This window comes from Erpetoichthys calabaricus, chromosome 6 (assembly GCF_900747795.2).
Source record: "Erpetoichthys calabaricus chromosome 6, fErpCal1.3, whole genome shotgun sequence".
NCBI lineage: Eukaryota > Metazoa > Chordata > Cladistia > Polypteriformes > Polypteridae > Erpetoichthys > Erpetoichthys calabaricus.
In genome coordinates this window covers 3,429,508-3,451,877 of record NC_041399.2, presented here as the reverse complement: position 1 = coordinate 3,451,877, position 22,370 = coordinate 3,429,508, and the positions used below count along the sequence as shown (strand labels likewise).

The 22,370-nt window shown below is 41.5% G+C and overlaps 1 protein-coding gene across 2 annotated transcripts in view; it reads right to left on the bottom strand.

Moving 5' to 3' along the window:
* The window catches only part of rsu1 (Ras suppressor protein 1), a 346,780-nt gene that overhangs the window by 169,924 nt on the left and 154,486 nt on the right, over positions 1-22,370 (bottom strand). For both annotated transcript variants that reach the window (XM_028803367.2, XM_028803366.2), the window contains exon 5: positions 19,610-19,728. In XM_028803367.2, coding sequence (XP_028659200.1) covers positions 19,610-19,728 — 119 coding nt within the window. The remainder of the gene's footprint in view (positions 1-19,609; positions 19,729-22,370) is intronic.

Below are 22,370 nucleotides of genomic sequence, written 5' to 3'. Positions count from 1 at the left end.
TAACTATCTTGAGAGAAGAGGATGAAGTGGATCTAGCCAGGACAGAAAAAGAAGGATAAGAGGAGTCCTCAGTTGGCTTCTTCCTTAAATACACACCAAGTACCAGTGTTGTCTCCAACAGTGAAAAGATGACCATAATATGCTTTCCCTGTCCGTGTTTCTGCCCATGTCAGCCTTTGTTGTGTGTTTAATGAAGAAGCCAACTGGAAGTGAGGACCTGTAGATAAAGACTTACATGTTTCTTGTGAAATCTGTTTCATTTTGGCCATTTATGAACTCAGAACTGAACTTTAGGAATGTCAGTACCTTGCAACCCAAGTGACCAGAATAAAAAGTTTCTGCTGTTTCAGACACTAGGGAGCACCACCAGGTCCCAAACCTCATTCACAGCTCCTCCGAGACCAGTCCAGGGTTCAAAACAAATATTTTTATTTAGCAAAGTACCTTTAACAGGCTTCTTCACATTTAGTTCAGCCCAACACACCACTGCAATGCAATTCTTTCTCTTCTTTCTTCTCTGGTATTCCTAGGCGAGTGTTGTGCAGCTCTTTTCCTGACTCGCTGGAGGGCTCTTTTTTAAGCCTGACCCGGAAGTACATCTGGTGGGCAATCCATTGTCTCCAGGAAGCAATTCTGGGTCAAGCAGAAACTCCTGGTCACAGGCGGTCAATTCCGAATAGCTACCCATGGCGGCCCACATGTAAACCAACAGTGCACAACCACCACGCTGCCATGCAGGTGTCCAAACTGGGGTTGCCAGAAGGGATTCTGCCAGTCAGTGTATGGGGGAATCATCAGCCCAAGGGAGTCAATCTCCCACGGTGTCACATTTCTCTTGGCCTACTGGCCAGGTAGGGGAACAAAGTCCATCCCATGTGGGACGCCAGTCCATCCAGTACAAGGTGCAAACGGAATTCCAAAGGCTTTTCAAATAACCAGTTCTCATTGGCTAATTAAGGATAAGCTAGGGGAGTTGACCAATAGGATATAGAATGAATGGCTGCTAAAAATGAGGCTTTGCAGTCAGATGTGAAAAATAAAATAAAAAAACGGTCATTTCAAGCAGTAAGAACCATTCACAACACTAGCAATGTCACAGTTGTCAATTTATAGGTATCTTGATAAAAAGGTAACAATTTCCATCAGAAACGCGAATGTTTCTGGGAGTGTTCAAACAGCAAGAGTACTTTTCCTGTAGACACAGTTTTTCATAATTTGGTTATTTTACAGTTAATCTGTCACCATAATCCACACAGTAACATCATTATGAGAAGAAATGAGAGGTCAGCTGTGAGCGCTTAAGCTAATACAGTATGGGAACAATTATAGCATTAACAGGACATCATCATCCTGGAGTCAGTACATTTGACACAGTTGTTTAAATGAACTAATTAATTTAACTAAAAAGCATTTCTTGATGTATAAATCTGCAGTGTTCAGATGAATGTGCACCAAAGACAACACGATGTGCACAATTTCAAATTTAAAGGTATAAACCACAGAAACCACAAAGTACATATTTAAAAGTTCATTTGTTGAACCAAATTGCTCTTTTGCAGGGTTTTAGGGAGTCCTAGCCGATGACAGCCACATCATTGACAATCAGTGTCTTTACCCTTGGGGACAAATAAAGCACCTCCATCTTGAGAAATCTTAGTGATAGGATATAAATATGGATATAATGAGGATATTAGAAATAAACTTGATCAATGAGGCTTAAAAGTCAAGACAGAGGTAAAGAATTTAGGGGTAACTATTGACTCTGACCTGAATATTAAATCACAGATTAATCAGATTACCAGGAGAGCATTTTTTCACTTAAGAAATATAACAAAAGTTAGATGCCTTATAAACTTTGCAAGATGCTGAGAAATGAGTTGACGCTTTTGTTTGTAGTCAACTTGATTACTGTAACACACTCCTCTCAGGACCACCCAAAAAAGACATTAACTGGTTACAACAAGTGCAGAATGGAGCTGCTAGAATCTTAACTAGGAAAAGAAAATCTGAGCACATCACACCAGTCTGAGCGTCACTACACTGGTTACCGGTGCCATTTAGAATTGACTTTAAAATACTGCTGATGGTTTACAAAGCCTTCAATAATCTGCTCCATCTCCATCTCAGAATGACTCTCACCTTACACTACAAATCGTAACCTTAGATCTTCAAATTAGGGTCTGCTTAGAATTCCATGAGAAGTGGTGAGGCGGCCTTCTGCTGTTATGCACCTCAAATCTGAAATACGAGTTTACAGACAGAAATTTGCCAGGCTAGTATGGTGGAGCACTTTAAAACGCTGATTAAAACTCATTATTGTAACATGGCTTTCTCATAGCTTCATTTTAGTGTAACCCTGATATTCGGTATATGTATTGAATTATCGTTTTTATCATGGCTGTGCACTCCATACTAACCCCTACTTTCTCTGCTGTTCTGTGGTGTTGATCGGCAGCCCCACACCTGATCAGGGCACCATGCAGTCACTACATTGATGGGTTGAAGGCCGCATGACCATCACCATCTAATTCTTCCACACGAAGCCTGAAAACCATGAGGACTGATTGAGATCATTTATGTTAGGTAGAATGCCTAGTGGGGGCCGGGTGGTCTCGTGGCCTCGGAACCCCTACAGATTTTATTTTTTCTCCAGCCTTCTGGAGTTTTATTTTTTTTTTCTGTCCACCTGGCCTTCGGACCTTACTTTATTCTTTATTACTTAGTATTGCCTAATCTTATATTATACATATATATTCAATTTTAAAGTTTAAGTGTCATCGTCCACCACTGTGAACCTGAAAATAAGAATGAGGAGTATGATCATTTTTTTTTACGTTGTTATAAATACATAATTAGTCCTTCACGTGCTGTGAAGTCAATAACATTCATCCTCTTTTTACATCCTCGAGCTGAGCCTCCAATGATTCTCGGTATGAACACTGGCTGCTGCGTCACCTGATCACACTGTTTCAATATACCTAGAGCAAAGAGTTTGATTAAAACTAAACTGACGCTTTCATAATATGTTTTTGTGACTGGATGGCTGGCAGCACACTCCTGCCTGCTTGGGTGTGAGAGTGACTGAGCCCTGCAATGGACCCGGTACGTGTGCTTCTTGCACTAAACCCAGTGCTGCTCTGATAACAACAACTCAGGTATTTTTATGTCAATTAAATTAGTATTGCATTGGGTTACTTGTTACTTTAAAAAGTAATCAGACTGATAAACACACTTTACTTTTAATGCGTTACACCATATGTTTCAGGTCATCGACATAAATTTAGCAATTTCTGAAAACATGACAGATTATTTCAGTTGGGAGAAGAAAAAATTGAGATTGCTCAAGCATTTCATCCATCCATTATCAAACCCGCTATATCCTAACTACAGGGTCACGGGGGTCTGCTGGAGCCAATCCCAGCCAACACAGGGTGCAAGGCAGGAAACAAACCCTGGGCAGGGTGCCAGCCCACCACATGCTCAAGCATTTGCCTTAAGAAATTTATCTTGAGGATGCTTCTACCTTTGGCTGCTGAAAGCATGTGCTAAGCTGAAACACATGCGTAAGAAAGCAGAGCACAATGTACATGTGCATGCTACAAAATCCTTAAATGTAATCTGGCTAAGGGTTGTGGGAAACAGCCCGGACACAGACAGGCAGACATCGTTTTGTCACCCAACACACTTTTACTATACAACTATTTACAAAGTCTTGTGCTACACAACCCACAGACTCCTCCAAAGTCCAGGCCAATACCACAACGCCTTTCCTTCACACCGCCTCCTTCTCTCTCCTTACAGACCTCGTCATCTTCCACCCGACTCCAGCCTCGAATGAAGGGAGGAGGCCCCTTTTATTCATACCCGGATGTACTTCAGGTGTGCACCGGCAATCTTCCACCCGACACGCCCCAGTGTGGCGGAAGTGCCGGCTGCCTCCCCGGATGCACTCCGGGTGTTCCCTCTCTTCTTCCCCCCAGCACTTCCTGGTGTGGAGGAAGTGCTGGGGTCCAGGGTCCATCAGGCATGGGGACGCCCCCTGGTGGTGGCCACGGGCCCCTACAGGGCTGGGCTTCCAAGCCCTGTACCCGTGGACCCCAACACAACCAGGGCAGACACCCCCTCGCAGTCTGGAGGAGGAATGAACCCTCCTCCTGTCTTCCTGGGCGGGTGCCACAGGGTCTACAGAGCCACATAGTGAAGATACTAACCCGACTTCTCAGAGACCAATAACCTGGATTCTCTAACAGGAGTAACACTTTACATGTCATTTTAGAAAGCAGGTTCCTGTGATTAACTGAGTCATTAAGCACATATATATACACTCAATGTGGAGATCAACTCTGTTCAGCATTACAAGTCACACTTACTAATAAAAGTCCAATTCAGACTTATCTTATTACCCTAACATGGGTGTCCACAGAATGTGGCAGGAAACTCGTATACTCAGACAAACCTCACAAAAACAACACACAATCACCAGTCTTGGATTTGGACCTGAGAGTCAGCAAAGGCATATTGTGGACATTCTTGCCAAAAGCGTATTTTCTTTTGCATCATATTTAGAATAAAAAAAATAAAAAATATTACAATATTAGACTTTTGCACACAAACTTTGGAGTCAAACACACTTATCACAACAAAAGATTTAAGTAAAGGGCTGTTAAAAGCACTTCATTTGGCCACATAAATGGAACAGTAAAACTTAACGCGACTGGTCACACGTTATAGAACACCTCTGTTTTTTTCAATTTTCTTCAGATTTAATCAATTGAAATGCAATGAATGACCTAAAATGGTGAAAAGGTAAGCAGAACACTGCCAGAGGTTTAAACTTAAAGCTTAGGTTAGCAAAAACTGAAAAAAAGGAAATTTCACAAAATTACAAATGGGCCTTATTAGGGGAAAAACTAACAGGTTACAACCTGCAGATGTTCTACAACAGTTAAAGTAAATGAAGCCTTGTAAGTTGAAGCAAACAATTTGCACAGGTGTCCCAACTTCTGTTGATTACTTTAAAACCCTCAGTCTGTCTTAAAGCAAAGTTGGAACACGCTGTGCACTACACCCTCTGAAGTACTACTTGGACAATATTCCAGTGACAGTTTCTACCGTGAAGAGGAGACTCTGTGCTGCAGGGTTGACAGCATGAGTGGCAATAAGAAAGCCATTCTTTAAAGGACAAAACAGGGTCTTGAAATACCGGCATGTGGACTACTGCAGACTGGAAGAAAGACTTATGGATCGATGAAACCAAATTTGAACTCTTCGGCTCATCACGCAGGGTGCTTGTACACCATCGAGTTGGTAAACGGATGGTTCCTGAGTGCGTGACACACACAGTCAAACATGGAGGAGGAAGTGTGATGGTCTAGGGTTCTTTTTTCAGTCCTCACAGGTGGCGCTGTAGTGCTGCTGCTGCTTTGCAGTAAGGAGACTGTGGAAGATTGTGGGTTCGCTTCCCGGTTCATCCCCGTGTGGATAGCGCTTTGAGTACTGAGAAAAGCGCTATATAAATGTAATGAATTATTATTATTTATTATTTTATTATTATTATTTTGGTGGAGGCAGAGATGGTAACTTGCATTGAGGGGCTGGCATTCTGAATAACAAGGGCTACCACAGTTTGGTGATTATATCAGGAAAAAGTGAGTACTTTGATGAACCAAAAATTTGTACACAATTTTGTACACTTAATGATTCCTTGACTTGTTTTTTATTTGCCATTATTCTTGAAACATTAAGACATTAAACTATATGCATTTCCATAAAAATTGAGGTGTGCTAAAACTTTTGACCGGTAGTGTACAGTCATATGAAAAAGTTTGGGAACCTCTCTTAATTCTTTGGATTTTTGTTTCTCATTGGCTGAACTTCCTTTTAATATCTGACATGCCTTATGGACACAGTAGGATTTCAGCAGTGACATTAAGTTTATTGGATTAACAGAAAATATGCAATATGCATCATAACAAAATTAGACAGGTGCATAAATGTGGGCACCCCAACAGAGATATGACATCAATACTTAGTTGAGCCTCCTTTTGGCCTCTAGACGCTGTCCTCCTATAGCCTCTGATGAGTGTCTGATTCTGGATGGAGGTCTTGTTCACCATTCTTCATACAAAATCTCTCCAGTTCAGTTCAATTTGATGGACAGCCTGCTTCAAATCATCCCATAGATTTTTGATGATACTCAACTCAGGGGACTGTGACGGCCATTCCAGAACATTGTACTTCTCCCTCTGCATGAATGCCTTTGTAGGTTTCCAACTGTGTTTTGGGTCATTGTCTTGTTGGAATATCCAACCCCTGCGTAACTTCAACTTTGTGACTGATGCTTGAACATTATCCTGAAGAATGTGTTGATATTGGGTTGAATTCATATGACCCTCGACTTCAACAAGGGCCCCTGTCCCTGAACTAGCCACATAGTCTCACAGCATGATGGAACCTCCACCAAATGTGACAGTAGGTAGCAGGTGTTTTTTTTCGAATGCAGTGTTCTTCTTCCGCCATGCAAAGCGCTTTTTATTATGACCAAATAACTCAATTTTTGTCTCATCAGTCCAAAGCACTTTGTTCCAAAATGAATCTGACTTGTCTAAATGAGCATTGGCATACAACAAGCGACTGTTTGTGGCGTGAGTGCAGAAAGGGCTTCTTTCTCATTACCCTGCCATACAGATGTTCTTTGTGCAAATTGCGCTGAATTGTAGAACGATGTACAGATACACTATCTGCAGCAAGATGTTCTTGCAGGTCTTTGGAGGTGATCTGTGGGTTGTCTGTCACCATTCTCACAATCCTGCTCATATGCCGCTCCTGTATTTGTCTTGGCCTGCCAGACCTGCTGGGTTTAACAGCAACTGTCCCTGTGGCCTTCCATTTCCTGATTCCATTCCTTACAGTTACAGAAACTGACAGTTTAGACCTCTGAGATGGCTTTTTGTAGCCTTCCCCTAAACCAGGAGACTCAACAATCTTTGTTTTCAGATCTTTAGAGAGTTGCTTTGAGGATCCCATGCTGTTACTCTTCACAGGAGAGTCAAAGGGAAGGAAGCCCAACTTGTAATTGACCACCTTAAATCCCTTTATATCTCATGATTGGACACACCTGTCTATGAAGTTCAAGGCTTAACAAGCTTATCAACCAATCAGCATTGAGCAGTGACAGGCAATCAAATCAGCACAATGACAAGGGGACCCACATTTGTGCACAGCCAGTTTTTCACATTTGATTTAATTTCATACAACTAAATACTGCGTCACTAAAAATTTTGTTCGGAAAACACCGCAGTACTCCTAGGAAATGACAGACAGACCACTGATATCTTTATGTTGAAAGGAGAGTCCATTATTATGCAGGCTGAGAGGGGGTCCCAAACTGTTTCATATGACTGTATACAGAATTGCTTATTATGAAAAGTGCTATATAATCCATTGACTTATAATTATTCAAGATTTCCTAGTAATGTTTGCAGTGAACACCTGCAGTAAAATGCCACATTATCAGCAAATACGTTTTTAATTTGAACGTGATAAATTTGCTGTGAGCTAAATTTAAAACAAAAAAAGTCCCAGTCTTAAATCTCTACTATGCTCTCCCCATTCTGGATTGTTGAGAATTCTAAGTAGAAGGTACAGATATAGAAAGCACAAATAATTTAGCGCTTTGTGATTCATGTGGGGTTGGCTACTCTTTCCAATGCGATTGCACATGTCTGCTTAAAAGGGACAAGCTGTATATTCACCTGATTACAGAAGGCACTTAGACATACACTAAATATTCTCCAACGTGCTGCTTGACATGCATTTTTTTTACAAGCAGAATTACAGTTTCCCTTTTTTAGTCCATCTTTTAACTCACTTTCAATTGTGATGTTATCTAATAAACGGTCTTTTCCTTCACAAACTGCATTTATTTTGCCCACATTCATCTCTGACCAGTAAGGCTTCCCTGGACTCTGCAGTGTTTGCTTTCTTTTTAATGCCCGAGAGTTTAAGGGCTTTCAGCATAGAAATGATGCTTCATAAAAATGTACTATTATTACAAACATTCACATGGAAGCATTTACAGTAGACACTATCAGCTAAAATGTGTCCCAGCAAATCTCCTTTTAGCACAGAGCTGGCAGACTCTGGCATCTCAACAGATGTTTCAGCCCTCTAGTTTTCTTTAAGTGGCTACTTAATCTTTAAAGGTAGCAGCAATTCACATATCGTGGTTCTTTGTGAAAGACCTGAATGCTACAGGGAGCTAGAAAAATAAAATACGATGTACTCTGGCAAAGAAGCTCCAAAGCTGGAGTGGGGATACAAGTCATTGGCTCCCATTAATCTGCACAGGTCTCTACGGCCATTAACAGAGACTTACATTTTCAAACGTATTCATCATGCATACACACCAGGCACAACGATAAAACTACCTGCCTAATATTATGTAGGTCCCCTTCATGATCCGTCGAAGCATGGGCTCCACAAGACCACTGAAAGGTGTCCTTTGGTATCTGGCACCAAGATGTTAGCAGCACCTCCTTTTAAGTCCTGTTAGTTGCGAGATGGGGTCTCCATGGATTGGACTTGTTTTTCCAGTACATCCCACAGATTCTCGATTGGATTGAGGTCTGGGAAAGTTGGAGGCCAAGTCAACACCTAGAACTCTTTGTCATGTTCCTTAAACCATTCCTGAAAAATGTTTCTAGTGTGGCAGGTCATATTACCCTGCTAAAACAGGTCACTACCATCAGGGAATACCGTTGCCATGAAGGGGTTACATGGCCCCATCTTTAGTTAGGTGGCAGGTGTCAGACAATGCCAAGTCCCAAGGTTTACCAGCAGAATGTTGCCCAGAGTATCACACTGCCTTCTTCCCATGGTACTGCCATCTCTTCTCCAGGTAAATGATGAACATCACTTGGCCATCCACATGATCTACAAAAAAACAGGATTCATTAGACCAGACCAGTTTCTTCTTGCTCCATGGTCCTATTGCAGGCATTTCGACAATGGATGGGTTTAGCATTGGCACTCTGACCAGTCTGTGGCTACACAGCAAGCTGTGATGCATTGCATGTTCCAACATCTTTGTCCTACGGCCAGCATTGCATCTTTCAGAATTTTGTGTCACAATGGCTATTCAGTGGGATCAGCCTTCGCTTTCCACATGCATCAATGAACCTTGGGTGTCCATGACCCTGTCTTTCCTTGGACCACTTGTGGTAGGCACTCACCACTGCACAAGACCTGCCATCTTGGAGATGTTCTGAACCAGTCGCGTAGCCAGCATAATTTGTCCTTTGTCAAAGTCCTTTAGATCATCATGTTTGCCCATTTTTCTGTTTCTAATACATCACAATCTTCAAGAACTGACTGTTCACTTGCTGCCTAATGTATGCCTCTCTTTGAAAGACATCACTGTTACGAGACGATCAATTTTATTCACATCACCTATCAGTGCTTTTAATGTTGTGGCTGATCAGTGTATATGGGAATAAAGAAATACAAGAAAAATAAAACAAACATAATAAATAAGCACAGACACGTCTCAGATTGCAGCAATTCTGTGGACACAAATGAGCACATAAACCCAACGTTCTTATCAACTCCAGTGTCCTAGCTTTGGCATGGATTAATATAAAGCAGGCATCACTAGCGATGAGGCATTGTGCAGCAGGGATGGGCGATACCCCACTATTTTTGAAATCAATACTATGTGTCAGTATTTCTGATATCGATAAGGAGTATTTTTTAAAGAGCAGAGGAATTTGTTTACAAATGGTGATAGTGTTTTAGAATGGCTAATATTAACGGATCAGTCTGTAATATCACGACACAGCATCAAGGTCACCATAACAAATTTATTACAAAACTAGGGGGCTTGCTTTGCTCGCATTGTGAAAGGGTGCGGGGGGGGCTGAACGCATGCTAAGTAGGTGCGGTCGGATCAGCTGCTGGCTTGCTGCTGCTACTGTTGAGCTGCGTGTTCGGCTTGTCGCACCGCTCATTTAAAAGTGTCTCCGAGAAATTCACGTATCGTCCCCTTCCAAGCCTTCCAAGATTTTTTTTTTTATAATAGAGATATATATATATTAATAGAATGAACATGTCATTTTCTAACCTGCTTACCCGAGACCACAAGCCGGAGCCTATCCCAGTTGCCATAGGGCATGGGGTGAGAGCCAACCCTGGACAGGGCATCTATCCATTGCAGGGCCAACACACCAAACACACGCTACAGCTAATTTACCTTTGCTAATTCAGCTAAACTGTGTATCTTTGGACTGTGTGTGTGTGTGGGGGGGGGTGGGGGGGGGGGTTCGGGGGACCTACGCAGACACAGGGAGTGAATGTAAGCTCCACGCAGGGAGGACCCAGGTCGCAAACCTTTGTGTCCATATTGTGAAGCAGCAGCAGTACCACTGCACCACCATGCTGCCCAGAATGAACATACAAGCGCAATAAAGGTAATATGAACTTTTACATTTTCATAAAGATTTGGTTAATTGTTTAATACTTGTAAAACAGGCAATCACTTCACAAAGGTACTTAAACTGACCCCCTTAGAAGACGAACATTTACAAAAAATAATATTCCAACATTTGCATTTTCTATTATATTCTACCCTTCTGTTTTATCAAGAAAAAAATGATCATATTAGCTTTCCATTTAGATAAGTTTCAAATTTCTATTTAGAAAAACATTGACATTTTTACGCTTAATTCTATTTTGCCTCTGCAGGAACAAGAAAGAACAATCCCTGGGCAGGGCGATAGCCCATAATAGGGTGAACACGAACACGTGCACTCACACACACAAATGGAGAAAACATGGAACAGTGGTGAACCTTCCCAGGAGTGGCCGGCCTACAAAAATGACCCTAAGAGCACAGTGAGAACTCATCCAAGATATCAAAAAAGAACCCAGAACAACATCTAAAGAACTGCAGTGTCTCACTTGCCTCAGTAAAGATAGATAGATAGATAGATAGATAGATAGATAGATAGATAGATAGATAGATAGATAGATAGATAGATAGATAGATAGATAGATAGATAGATAGATAGATAGATAGATAGATAGATAGATAGATAGATAGATAGATAGATAGATAGATAGATAGATACTTTATTAATCCCAAGGGGAAATTCACATTATCCAGGTTCAGTGTTAATGACTCAACCATAAGAAAGAGACTGGGCAAAAATTGCATGCATGGCAGAGTTCCAAGATGACAACCACTGCTGACCAAAAAGAACATAAAGGCTCATCTCACTTTTGCCAAAAAACATCTTGATGATCCCCAAGACTTTTGGGAAAATATTCTGTGGACTGACGAAACAAAAGTTGACCTTTTTGAAGGTGTGAGTCCCATTACATCCAGCGTAAAAGTAACACAGCATTTCAGAAAAAGAACATCATACCAACAGTGAAAAGATGGTGACGGTAGTGTGATGGTCTGGGGCTGCTTTGCTGCTTCAGAACCTGGACGACTTGCTGTGATTGATGGAACCATGGATTTTGCTCTCTACCAAAAAATTCTGAAGGAGAATGTCCGGCCATCAGTTTGTGACCTAAAGCTGAAGCGCTCATGGGTTCTGCAGTAGGACAATGATCCAAAACAGACTGGCAAGTCCACCTCTGAATGGTTTAATAAAAACAAAATGAAGGTTTTGGAGTGGCCTAGTTAAAGTCCGGACTTGAATCCAATTGAGATGCTGTGGTATGACCTTAAAAAAGCGGTTCATTTTCGGAAACCCTCCAATGTGGCTGAATTGAAACAATTCTGCAAAAAAGAATGGGCCAAAATTCCTCCACATTGATATGAAAGACTCATTTCCAGTTACTGCAAACGCTTGACTGCAGATGTTGCTGCAAAAGGTGGCACAACCAGTTATTAGGTTTAGGGGGCAATTACTTTTTCACATGGGGCCATGTAGGTTTGGATGGTTTTTTTTTTCCCTTAAAAAACAAAATCATCACTTAAAAACTGCATTTTGTGTTTACTTGGGTTATCTTTGTCTAATATTTAAATTTGTTTGATGATCTGAAACATTTAAGTGTGACAAACATGCAAAAGAATAAGAACAGGAAGGGGGCAAATACTTTTTCACAGAATTATGTTTAACAATCAGGGTGATATTTTTACCCAAGCAAGCTGTCCCCAATGGACAAAAATAAGCCTTGTGGAGAAATAATTCTACAGACATCAACTCATTGCATCGCTACTGTCCAGAGCTGGATCTTGCCTTCCCTAACTGTTTTGTCTTGGTACAGCAATATTTTACTCTACTTTCCCCTTTTGTATTATTAATATGTAGCCTTGTCAGAATGCCTCAAATCTCCCAGACTTACCACTGTTTCTAAGGTATTATAGTATATAACTTCTCCCCACCTTCCCTTCTACATCTATAACCTCAGGCAATTCGGTGTAGTAAAAGACAAGTAGGAGTTAAGTTACAATTTAAACAATGTATTATTGATAATATTCATAAATAATAACAATATGCAAAGTACATTTGAATATTGGCAACCATACAACCTGAATAAATGGTGATGTGTAGTTTCAGGCGGCACACAGACTTGTTATTTACTTAAAAATGTCTCTAGTTAAGGCATCATTTATGGTTAGCTTTCTTTAGAACAGGCAGCATGCCTGTCTCAATATGGCTGCCGAGCTGTGCTCTTCATTCTGTTGTCCTTTTCAGTTCATGGTGTGTGAGATACTCCATCAGTTGGTAAGAGATGCTTCTTCATCAGATGTTAGTAAGAAAGAGAGAGTGAGGGAGTGAGCAAATTTATAGATGTTCTGTCCAACCCTAGAGCCAAAAGGACATCATGGTACTTAAAGGCTTCTGATACAAGCCTGTTCCAAACAGCCATACTTCAGACCAATGGGGCAAAGAACATCTTCACATCTGCCATCCCCCAAAACCATATGTTTAAGGTAAAGCTTGGCAGTTAGGCAGCCTGGCTTTGTGTGGGAGTTGAGAGACTTCAGAGAAACATTAGCTAAACTTGTTTCAGGCACTTCCCCCAAATTCTGACGTAAAATTCAAAGAGACTCAGTCCTTGGGTTGTAAACATGAATGCTTCTCACTAATGTCCATCCATCCTCTTCTGCTTATCCGAGATCAGGTCGCGGGGGCAGCAGCTTGAGCAGAGATGCCCAGACTTCCCTCTCCCCGGCCACTTCTTCTAGCTCTTCCGTGGGAATCCCGAGGCGTTCCCAGGCCAGCCAAGAGACGTAGTCCCTCCAGTGTGTCCTGGGTCTTCCCCGGGGCCTCTTCCCGGTTAGACGTGCCTGGGAACACCTCACCAGGGAGGCGTCCAGGAGGAATCCTGATCAGATGCCCGAGCCACCTCATCTGACTCCTCTCGATGCGGAGGAGCAGCGGCTCTACTCTGAGCTCCTCCCGGATGACAGAGCTTCTCACCCTATCTTTAAGGGAGAGCCCAGACAACCTGTGGAGGAAACTCATTTCAGCCGCTTGTATTCGTGATCTCGTTCTTTCAGTCACTACCCATAGCTCATGACCATAGGTGAGGGTAGGAGCATAGATCGACTGGTAAATTGAGAGCTTTGCCTTATGGCTCAGCTTCTTTTTCACCACGACAGACCGATGCAGAGCCCGCATCACTGCGGACGCTGCACCGATCCGCCTGTCGATCTTCCGCTCCATTCTTCCCTCACTCGTGAACAAGACCCCGAGATACTTGAACTCCTCCACTTGGGACAGGATCTCGCTCCCAACCCTGAGAGGGCACTCCACCCTTTTCCGGCTGAGGACCATGGTCTCAGATTTGGAGATGCTGATTCCTAACCCAGCCGCTTCACACTTGGCTGCGAATCAATCCAGAGAGAGCTGAAGATCACGGCCTGATGAAGCAAACACTAATATTGCATTGCTTTGCCTAAATTACAAATAAAGACATACAAAATATCTATCAGCTTGTATGCAAAATTTCACATCACAACACCAACAGTTCCTCCAGGATACCTGAATTGGAAAAGTGGGTTTTTGAGATGGTTATGTTAAATTCAACATTAGGTTCTAGATTCAAGCATCCACATTCTCCTCTAGAAGAAGCCAAGAATTTCAGGTAGGAGGGTTTTAACAGACATAGCCTGACGTTGCATAGGAAATCAGAAGTGACAGTGATACATGCAGACTCAAACACAGGTCAGAGCCACAGTGTTATGTGTTGAGGCGACCCCTAAATGAAGAAGACGGCAAAGCATACAGATTCAAAACCATTTAAAGATTCAAGATTCCTCATTGTATTCTGGTGTGCTCTTGTTTTTCCTTAGATGATGAGTCAAACGCTATACAGTATCTTTAAGGCTTTTGGATGGAATAGCATAGTCAATTACAGCTGCTTTCGAAAAGTGATTAGGCTAAAAAGAATAACACGTGAAATGGTAAACTCATGAAAATGTTTCCTGGCATCCTCCCAATATCAAATACGGCATATCCCAGAACCCGCGTCAGCAGCAGAATGTACAGTACGTTCAGCTTAAATAATGAATAAAACAAAAGGTGTTACAGTTAAGTGTAGCACCCGTTTTCTTCAGCAGGTGGCTTAAACACACAACAGAACGCTTCCCATTGTTCACCTCATTTGGCCAGTTCTCAAAGAAAGCAATGAGAGAGATATGCACAGTAATTTACAGATATTTTAAGTCTTTGACGTAATTATGCGCTATTACTGTGAGACCTGAAAATAGAAATGACAGCTAAGGGGGATCAAACGTACATGTCACGTCAATGTCTGCAGCTACCTAATTAAGTTGTGTTGGTGGCAACCTTTTATTCTGTGAACAAATCATCAGTCTACAGTAAATGACTTAACTGATGTGGGGACCAAATAATTGCTTGATTTACAAATTTAGCCCAGTGCGAGACATGCGTCCTAGAAGCATTTCCAAACAGGAACATTTCTACTCATTCAAAACATTCTCAATTTTCAACTTCCAGTGTATACTGTATTAAGAGAAAAAAAATGAAGCCATAGAAGTTAATTTAAACACTAACAGTTCACAATAAAACTGACACACATTCAAGCTAAATTACCAGGTGCTGACATGGTGAAGTTTTAAACATAAAAAATTAATGCAGGTTGATAAGATTTTAATAACTTGTACTTGTCACATCGGCAGAGCTGTTGGGCATTTTCTAAATTTTATCTAGTAATGAAAAGGCAACACTTCCGACAAGAGAAGATCATATCACACCACACTAGAAGACAGAACTCTGCACTGAGGAACTTGTAAACCAAAGAATCTATTTATGCATGCAACTCAAAATTCTTCATGCAATTTTAAAGACATTGATTAATTTTCCCATAGGCTTGTCCTCATGCATGTGATGATATTATTCTCTCATTTTATAGTCTGAATTTGCAGAATTAATGATTTCTACATTTCACAAAACTACAGTCATATTGATGAAAACTAAAGTTAAAAAAAAATGAGTAGAAATGTAGAAACAGAGCTCCAGTCTGGGCAAGAGGGTTACTGTACACCAGGGGCTCCCAACATTTTTGATGCCTCACACCCTTAGAAAGTGTATGATTTCTGTTTGTACCCCTACAACAGTAAGATCATATTTGAAGATAACTCAAATTTCACATTTTTGAACCATCTACAGTACTATGGGTGAACAACTTGAACTCAAAAAAATAAGCTTTTACCTCAGTGAATAAAATGCAAATATACTGTAAGGTTTCTAAACTCTTTTGGAACTCCACCCCAATGGGACGACACGCCGAATGTGCTCTCTGTGGAAGACAGCTTCTCCATTGCTGGGACAACCGCAGGCTCCCAGTGCTGCAGCGACTCGCCGTGAAAGCAAATCCCAACCGACTGCAGTCGCGCTATAAGCGCCTGTCGTCGATGAGTGATGCAAGGAACATTATAAATGCAGGGGACAGTATAACTTGGCCACGACTCTGCCCGATTGCTGCATCTGTGTACAGGAGGGTGGCAGATCCTGCTACAATAAATAACCGTGCTGTTCATGTTTCAAGTGGAATAAAGACGGTTTTGCTAAAGTACTGAGACTCAGCCTCCTGTTTTGGGGTGCAAGATAAGGACTCACACATCGCAATATATTGAGCAATTTACCTTTATAAAGCTTAAACACTGGAGTGACGATATGGGGTCTGCGATATTCCATGAAGCATCAACCACCGCAAGAAAATGACACACAGTCAGAGATCGAGGTAGGTTTGAGGGATTGGAGACCCCCGTGAAGCAACAGGTGCTGGCACAATACTAAGCAATGAAACACACTCGATAAGCTTTGTGCCCAGATAACATCTGCGCTTCAGTTCAAAAACAGATGCGTTACTCAGTTAAAATGGCTGCGCTACCACTAAGACTGCCAGCAGGAGAGATGGACTGAATCTAAATTTAAGTAGCAGGTGTTGCATTCAATTTAGTCCCCCTTGACCCCGGGGCAAAAGTGTCAATCAAACCTTGAAATTGGTGATGTTTCATGATCAGGGCTTGGACAGACATCGATTCTGGACCTCGTCCTTCTCTATGGAGCATTGCAAGGTCCAAATTCCATTCTCTTAGTTATTCGCCTTTATGAATTCTCCTCCCGCAGTGAACAAACCCATGAGAATAGGTATTTCCATGGCTCATTCACAGGTGACAATTGTGAGCGCCATACTCGATTTATTTCTTACCATAAAACAGGACTACTAACTAACAAATGACTTCCAAATGGCAACACACCCGAAAGACACTAATTGCACCACAACAAAGTTGGATAACGCACTTCACTCAAATTTGGCAAATCACGACACAGCCATCCTCTTTGTTGCACCACCTGAAATGCCACCTCATACCCACTGGGGATGTGAACATCCCAGGTTAAGAACCACTGCTTTACAAAGTTTCAAGTTCAAGAAGGATTTTGGCTTAGCACAACTTGGGTTAAGAATGAATTAAGTTAACGACTGTACAAAATTGAAAAATGTGGATGACATGGCATCCCTTGCAGAAGTAAACAGGTGGTTTGAGGAAAATTATCAACACACACACACTCAGGAGTAAAATAAGAGCACCGTCCTTCATATCTGTGATTTTATTAAGTAGGGTCTAAATCACAATTATGTTGTCATCACTCAAGTCAAGTCAATTCAAGTTTGGGAGCATGCACTGGTACAGAACATTGCCGCACCCACTACACAATGAAACAACTCGGGATCCCAGTTTGCAACCCTCCAGGCTGACACGCGGTCCAGTCCCACCCTCCGGAAATGACCCTCTATCTGTCGCAGCCAGGGGTTACGTGGGCGTCCCCTTGGCCTGGTCCAGCCACTTGGGTCCCCAACAATGAGGATGTTACGATCTGGATCACCCTTGCCCTTTGGCATTGATCACCCTCACGCCACATGGCCGTAGTACTGTAACTGACGCTCCCTCACAATGCAGATAATGCGCCTCATTCGGGTCTCCATGAGCAACACAAAGTCAAACCAACGGTACCCAAGGATTTTCCGGAGAGACACAGTACCAAAGGAGTCCAGTCTTCGGATCAGGTCACTGGATAGCATCCATGTCACACAACCATATAGCAAGACAGGAAGCACCAGGACTCTAAAGACTTGGTCCTTTTGCATAGATATCGAGAGCGCCACAAACCCCTTTCCAGCGACCTCATGACCCCCCATGCTCTCCAAATCTGTCTACTGACTTCATAGGAAGAGTCACCAGAGTCATGAATGTCACTGCCAAGGTAAGTAAACCTCTCAATAACGAGGTCGACACTCTCTCCGCAAACAGACTTCCACAAACAGACAAATCCAACCTCAGGTGACAAATAAACCCTAACAGACTGCAATATGCTGCGATGGCCTGGCACCCTGTCCAGGGATTGTTCCTGCCATGTGGCCCATTGGGCTTCAGCTTCCCAATGACCCTGCTCAGGATTAAGCCGTTTTAGAAATTATACGGTATGGTATGGATTTCAACATGTTGTTATTTTTTCCAAAAAGTAAGCAAACAGTGGGGGAAAAATAAGAGCACCCCATAACTTAGTAACATGTAAAAAAAAAAAAAAAACCTTTAGCAACAATAGTTTGAAGTAAGCATTTCCACACATCGTTTCAGAGAAATTTCGGCCCACTTTTCTTTACAGCATTGCTTCAGTTCACTGATGTTTGGGGATATCGGCATTTTTAAGATCCTACCACAGAATCCCACTGGTATTAAAATCTAGACTTTGACTTAGCCAAGTCATCACCTTGATTTTTTTTCTTTTTCAGCCATGCTGGTGCACTTGGGGTCACTGTTCTTCTGATCCAATTTCATTTCGGCTTAAGCAGTCGGACAGATGGCCTCATATGTGCTACAACATAATTTTGGTATCAAGTGAAGTTCATGGTTGTCTCAATGATTGCAAGTTTCCAAGGTACTGTGCTTGCAAAGCAATCCCAAATTTTAACCCTGGTACGAGGCGTTTGTGGGGGATACACTGTGTTTAGTTTTCACCAAACATGGCACTTCGTATGAAAGCCAAACATCTCCACCTCATCAGTCTAAAGGATATTGTTCCAGAATTTTTGCTTTGTGTTCAGGTGCAATTTAGCAACGTAAGCTATGCTGCTATATTCTCTTTAGAGAAAGGGGCTTTTTTGACTTGCCACCCATTCATTTCAGTCATTTTCTAATTTCACTGTCTTAAACAAGAACATTTAGCGTGTTTAGGTCACAGGACGTAGTTCTTGGGTTTATCTTGAATTCTCAAAGCATTACATGGTCAGACCTTGGGCTTAATTTGCTGGGACATCCACTCCTGGAAGATTGGCAACTGCCTACAAAACTCTCCATTTGAAAAAAATCTCACTGCAGAATGGTGAATTTCAAACTATTTAGAAATGGCCTTTTAAGCCTTCTCAGATTGATAGGCAGCAACAGTTGCTTCTCTGAAGTCATGGCTGTCTTTTCTTCTTGGCATGATGTCAATGCAGTGTTCCACAAAATCAAACTTCTCAAAGTTTTGCTTCTATAGGGGTAGTCACACTTCTCAGTAATTAACTAATCTTGTGCATTTGATTAGTAACAATTGGCTGCTAAATACTTAAATTATTGTAGAAGTTGGATAGGTGAACTTATTTTTCCCCAAATGGTTTCTGAATGTTATTTTTATCCAAAAAGTAAGTTACATATTGAAATCTGTTATGTTTTATTTGTCAGCTGAGGTTAGCTTTTGCAGTTTATAGAAGATAATGATGACAACACAATTGTGATTTAGACCCTGTTAAATTCTGCGATTTTATTAAAGGAGGGTGAACTTTCTTTTAGTCACTTCTATACAAGGGCATAACAGGCGTGACAACAACACAATGTTGTTTTCTTTAATGATTACTTGTAAGTTCTGAGCCTTGACACATTTACTTATTTTACAAAGTACAATTCATAGTGTGAAGATGCAGGATTCACCTGACAGGTTCTTCTTAGAATAAACAAGGTAATGAACAACAGACATCAAGTAGGTCTCTTCGGTGTGAAATGACTAGAGCTATACCATACAGACACACTGCATAAAGTATGGTTAGTAATCTAGGAATGATTTAAAAACAGAGAGTTTCCTACTGAGGTAGAAGAAGTTTCCAGGAAGTGATGACTCATTAAGGTTGTTGTAAGTCAAGTCCAGGACCTCCAGTGCAGGCAAGGACCCAAATCCTCTAGGCAGAGAGCTTAACCTGTTCATGCTGAAAGAAAGAACAAAGAATTCAAATATATCATCTGGACAATGCTCTTTCTTTATTCCTCAATATATCTCCACAATATATCATACAAATAGCATTAACCCAATTTCTGAAGTAGTAATTATAGGCCAAAGAAATACCATAAAAAATAACCGGTTACACAATACTGACTGACACAACTCATTTCAGCACAAGTCCATCTTGAGGAGGACTATATTCTCAGGCACTGGGTGGAGTTGGTCACAGCACTGAGTAAAATGTCCTCAGTGAAACCTTACATTGCCTACTCTCAAGTTGCTTCCCCAAGGAGACTGCAGCATAGAATACCACACAGGCTATTATGGACTGACAGAACATTTCCAGCAGCTTGCTGCACACCTTAAAAGATGTGATCCATTCAGGAAGTCCAGTTTTCTCCAAACGTGTTGTCAGACCAGTCCATTTTGTTGTTTATGCGAACCTCCAGATACTTGTAACTCTGCACCACTTCCACATCCTCCTCCTGAATGGTGACTGATTTCAGAGGCTCTCTGGCATATCAGAAGTCCACCACCAGCTCTATTGTCTTGCTGATGTTGAGTTGCAGGTTGTTGTCCCGCCACCAAAATACAAAGTTCTCCTCAACTTTCATGTACTCTGATAGAGCTCCATTATTAATTAATGCAGCTTATGATGGAGTCATCATCAGAAAATTTCTGTAGATGGCAAGTGCTGGTGTTGAGCTGGATGTCTGCTATATAGAAGGTAAACATGAAGGGAGACAGGATAGTTCCCTGAGGTACTCTAGGGTTACACACCACCATTTCTGACACACAGTCCCTCGGCCTTACAAACTGCTGTTAGTTGGTCAGGTAGTCCATGATCCAGGAGATTATGGGAGCATCAAGATGAAAAGCCTTGAGCTTATCCCCTGGTCGAAGAGGAAGAATGGTGTTAAAACTACTGGCAAAGTTAAAGAACACGATCTTGACTGGCTTTGTCCAAGCGGGAGTAGGCTCTGTAGAGGGTTCAAGGGTTTTCTTAGTGTATGAAGTAATAGCATCTGGTCTGAAGTCCTGATTGACTGCTGCCCTGTGACGTGTCTCCAGCTGAGTGGCCTCGTGTTTCCCATTTTGTTATTGTATTCATTTTGTTATTCTTAAACGCACAAGATGTTGCCGAAACGCCCTGCACCTTCTAAGGTTTCTGGCACTGAGCCTAAGTGCCAGAAGAAGTTTAAAGCACTCCAGGAAAATTTTGAACTACTGGATTTGCTCCGGGAACTAAAAAGTTATGCTGCAGTAGCGCACCACTATGGCATTAATGAAAGCACCACACGCTACATAAAGAAGAACGAAGCAGTGATCTGGAGGACCATATCTGTAAGTTACTGAGACAGTTGCCAAAAAGGTAACGACTGTAAGGAATAAAAATATCGTCAGGATGGAATCTGCCTTGGCACTGTGGATCACCGACTGCAGGAAGAAGAACATCCCCTTGGACGGTAACATCATCCACGAGAAAGCACGGAAATTGAACCGGCAGTTCGCTACAGAAGACAATGCAGCAACTTCCCATCACAATGTTCCTGAAACCTATAAAGAAAAGCCAGTATGAAACCCCACCAGATAGATAGATAGATAGATAGATAGATAGATAGATAGATAGATAGATAGATAGATAGATAGATAGATAGATAGATAGATAGATAGATAGATAGATAGATAGATAGATAGATAGATAGATACTTTATTAATCCCAAGGGGAAATTATATTCACAAGAAGAAGACCCGTCCAAAGACGAGCAGTTTTAAATCCTCTGCATCGTACACACAGCTACTTCATCATCATCAATATCTTTCATCATTGGTGAGTACCTGTACATTTTACTGTATTTTAATTAAATTAAATTATTATGTATTTACTCTACTTATACCAAAGAAAATGACAGCACATACCAAAGAAAACGCGCTTGCATGAATTACAGTACGTATAGCAGTAACATCGGTATTTTACATTCTAGCACCGTGGGAGACATAGCAGTACAGTACTGTACAGTAGACGGGTTTACCTTTACATTCTGTTTTTAGGTAATGTGTTAAGGTATTAAGCCGAGTTTGCAACGAAATTAAAGTGCTTTGGGGGCATATTGTATTTAGGGTTTAAACCATAAAAATAGGCATTTAAAAGGCATTTTTAACCACATCCAAAAGTCACAGTTTTTCACAATTCACGGGTCCTCTAGGAACATAACCCCCATGAATTTTGGGGGTGTACTGTACTTGTAAAAGAGTTTTTTTCGTTCAGTTTTATTCTCTGAGTCATGCTTTCCTCCGATCTGACACTGTTAGTTTTTAAATAAAGACATTTTGTCAATTATTACTAAAACATGAAAAAAGTGAAATGTACTGTATGTATTCCAAATGATGACATATTATTTACTCTCTACAATTCCAGGCACCTCACACCTAGATAAACAGACTTGAGCTGTAAGAATCTTCTGTGCGACTTCTGCTGCGTCAGTGAGGGATGGGATGGCAGGCTGATTGCTGCCTGTGCTGCTTGACACATTTGCAAAACAAAGGGGCTGATGAAAGAGGTGCGAAAGAATTTCAGGTGACCGGGATTACGACTTTTTTGTAGGCTTCAGGGATTATAGTGTTTAA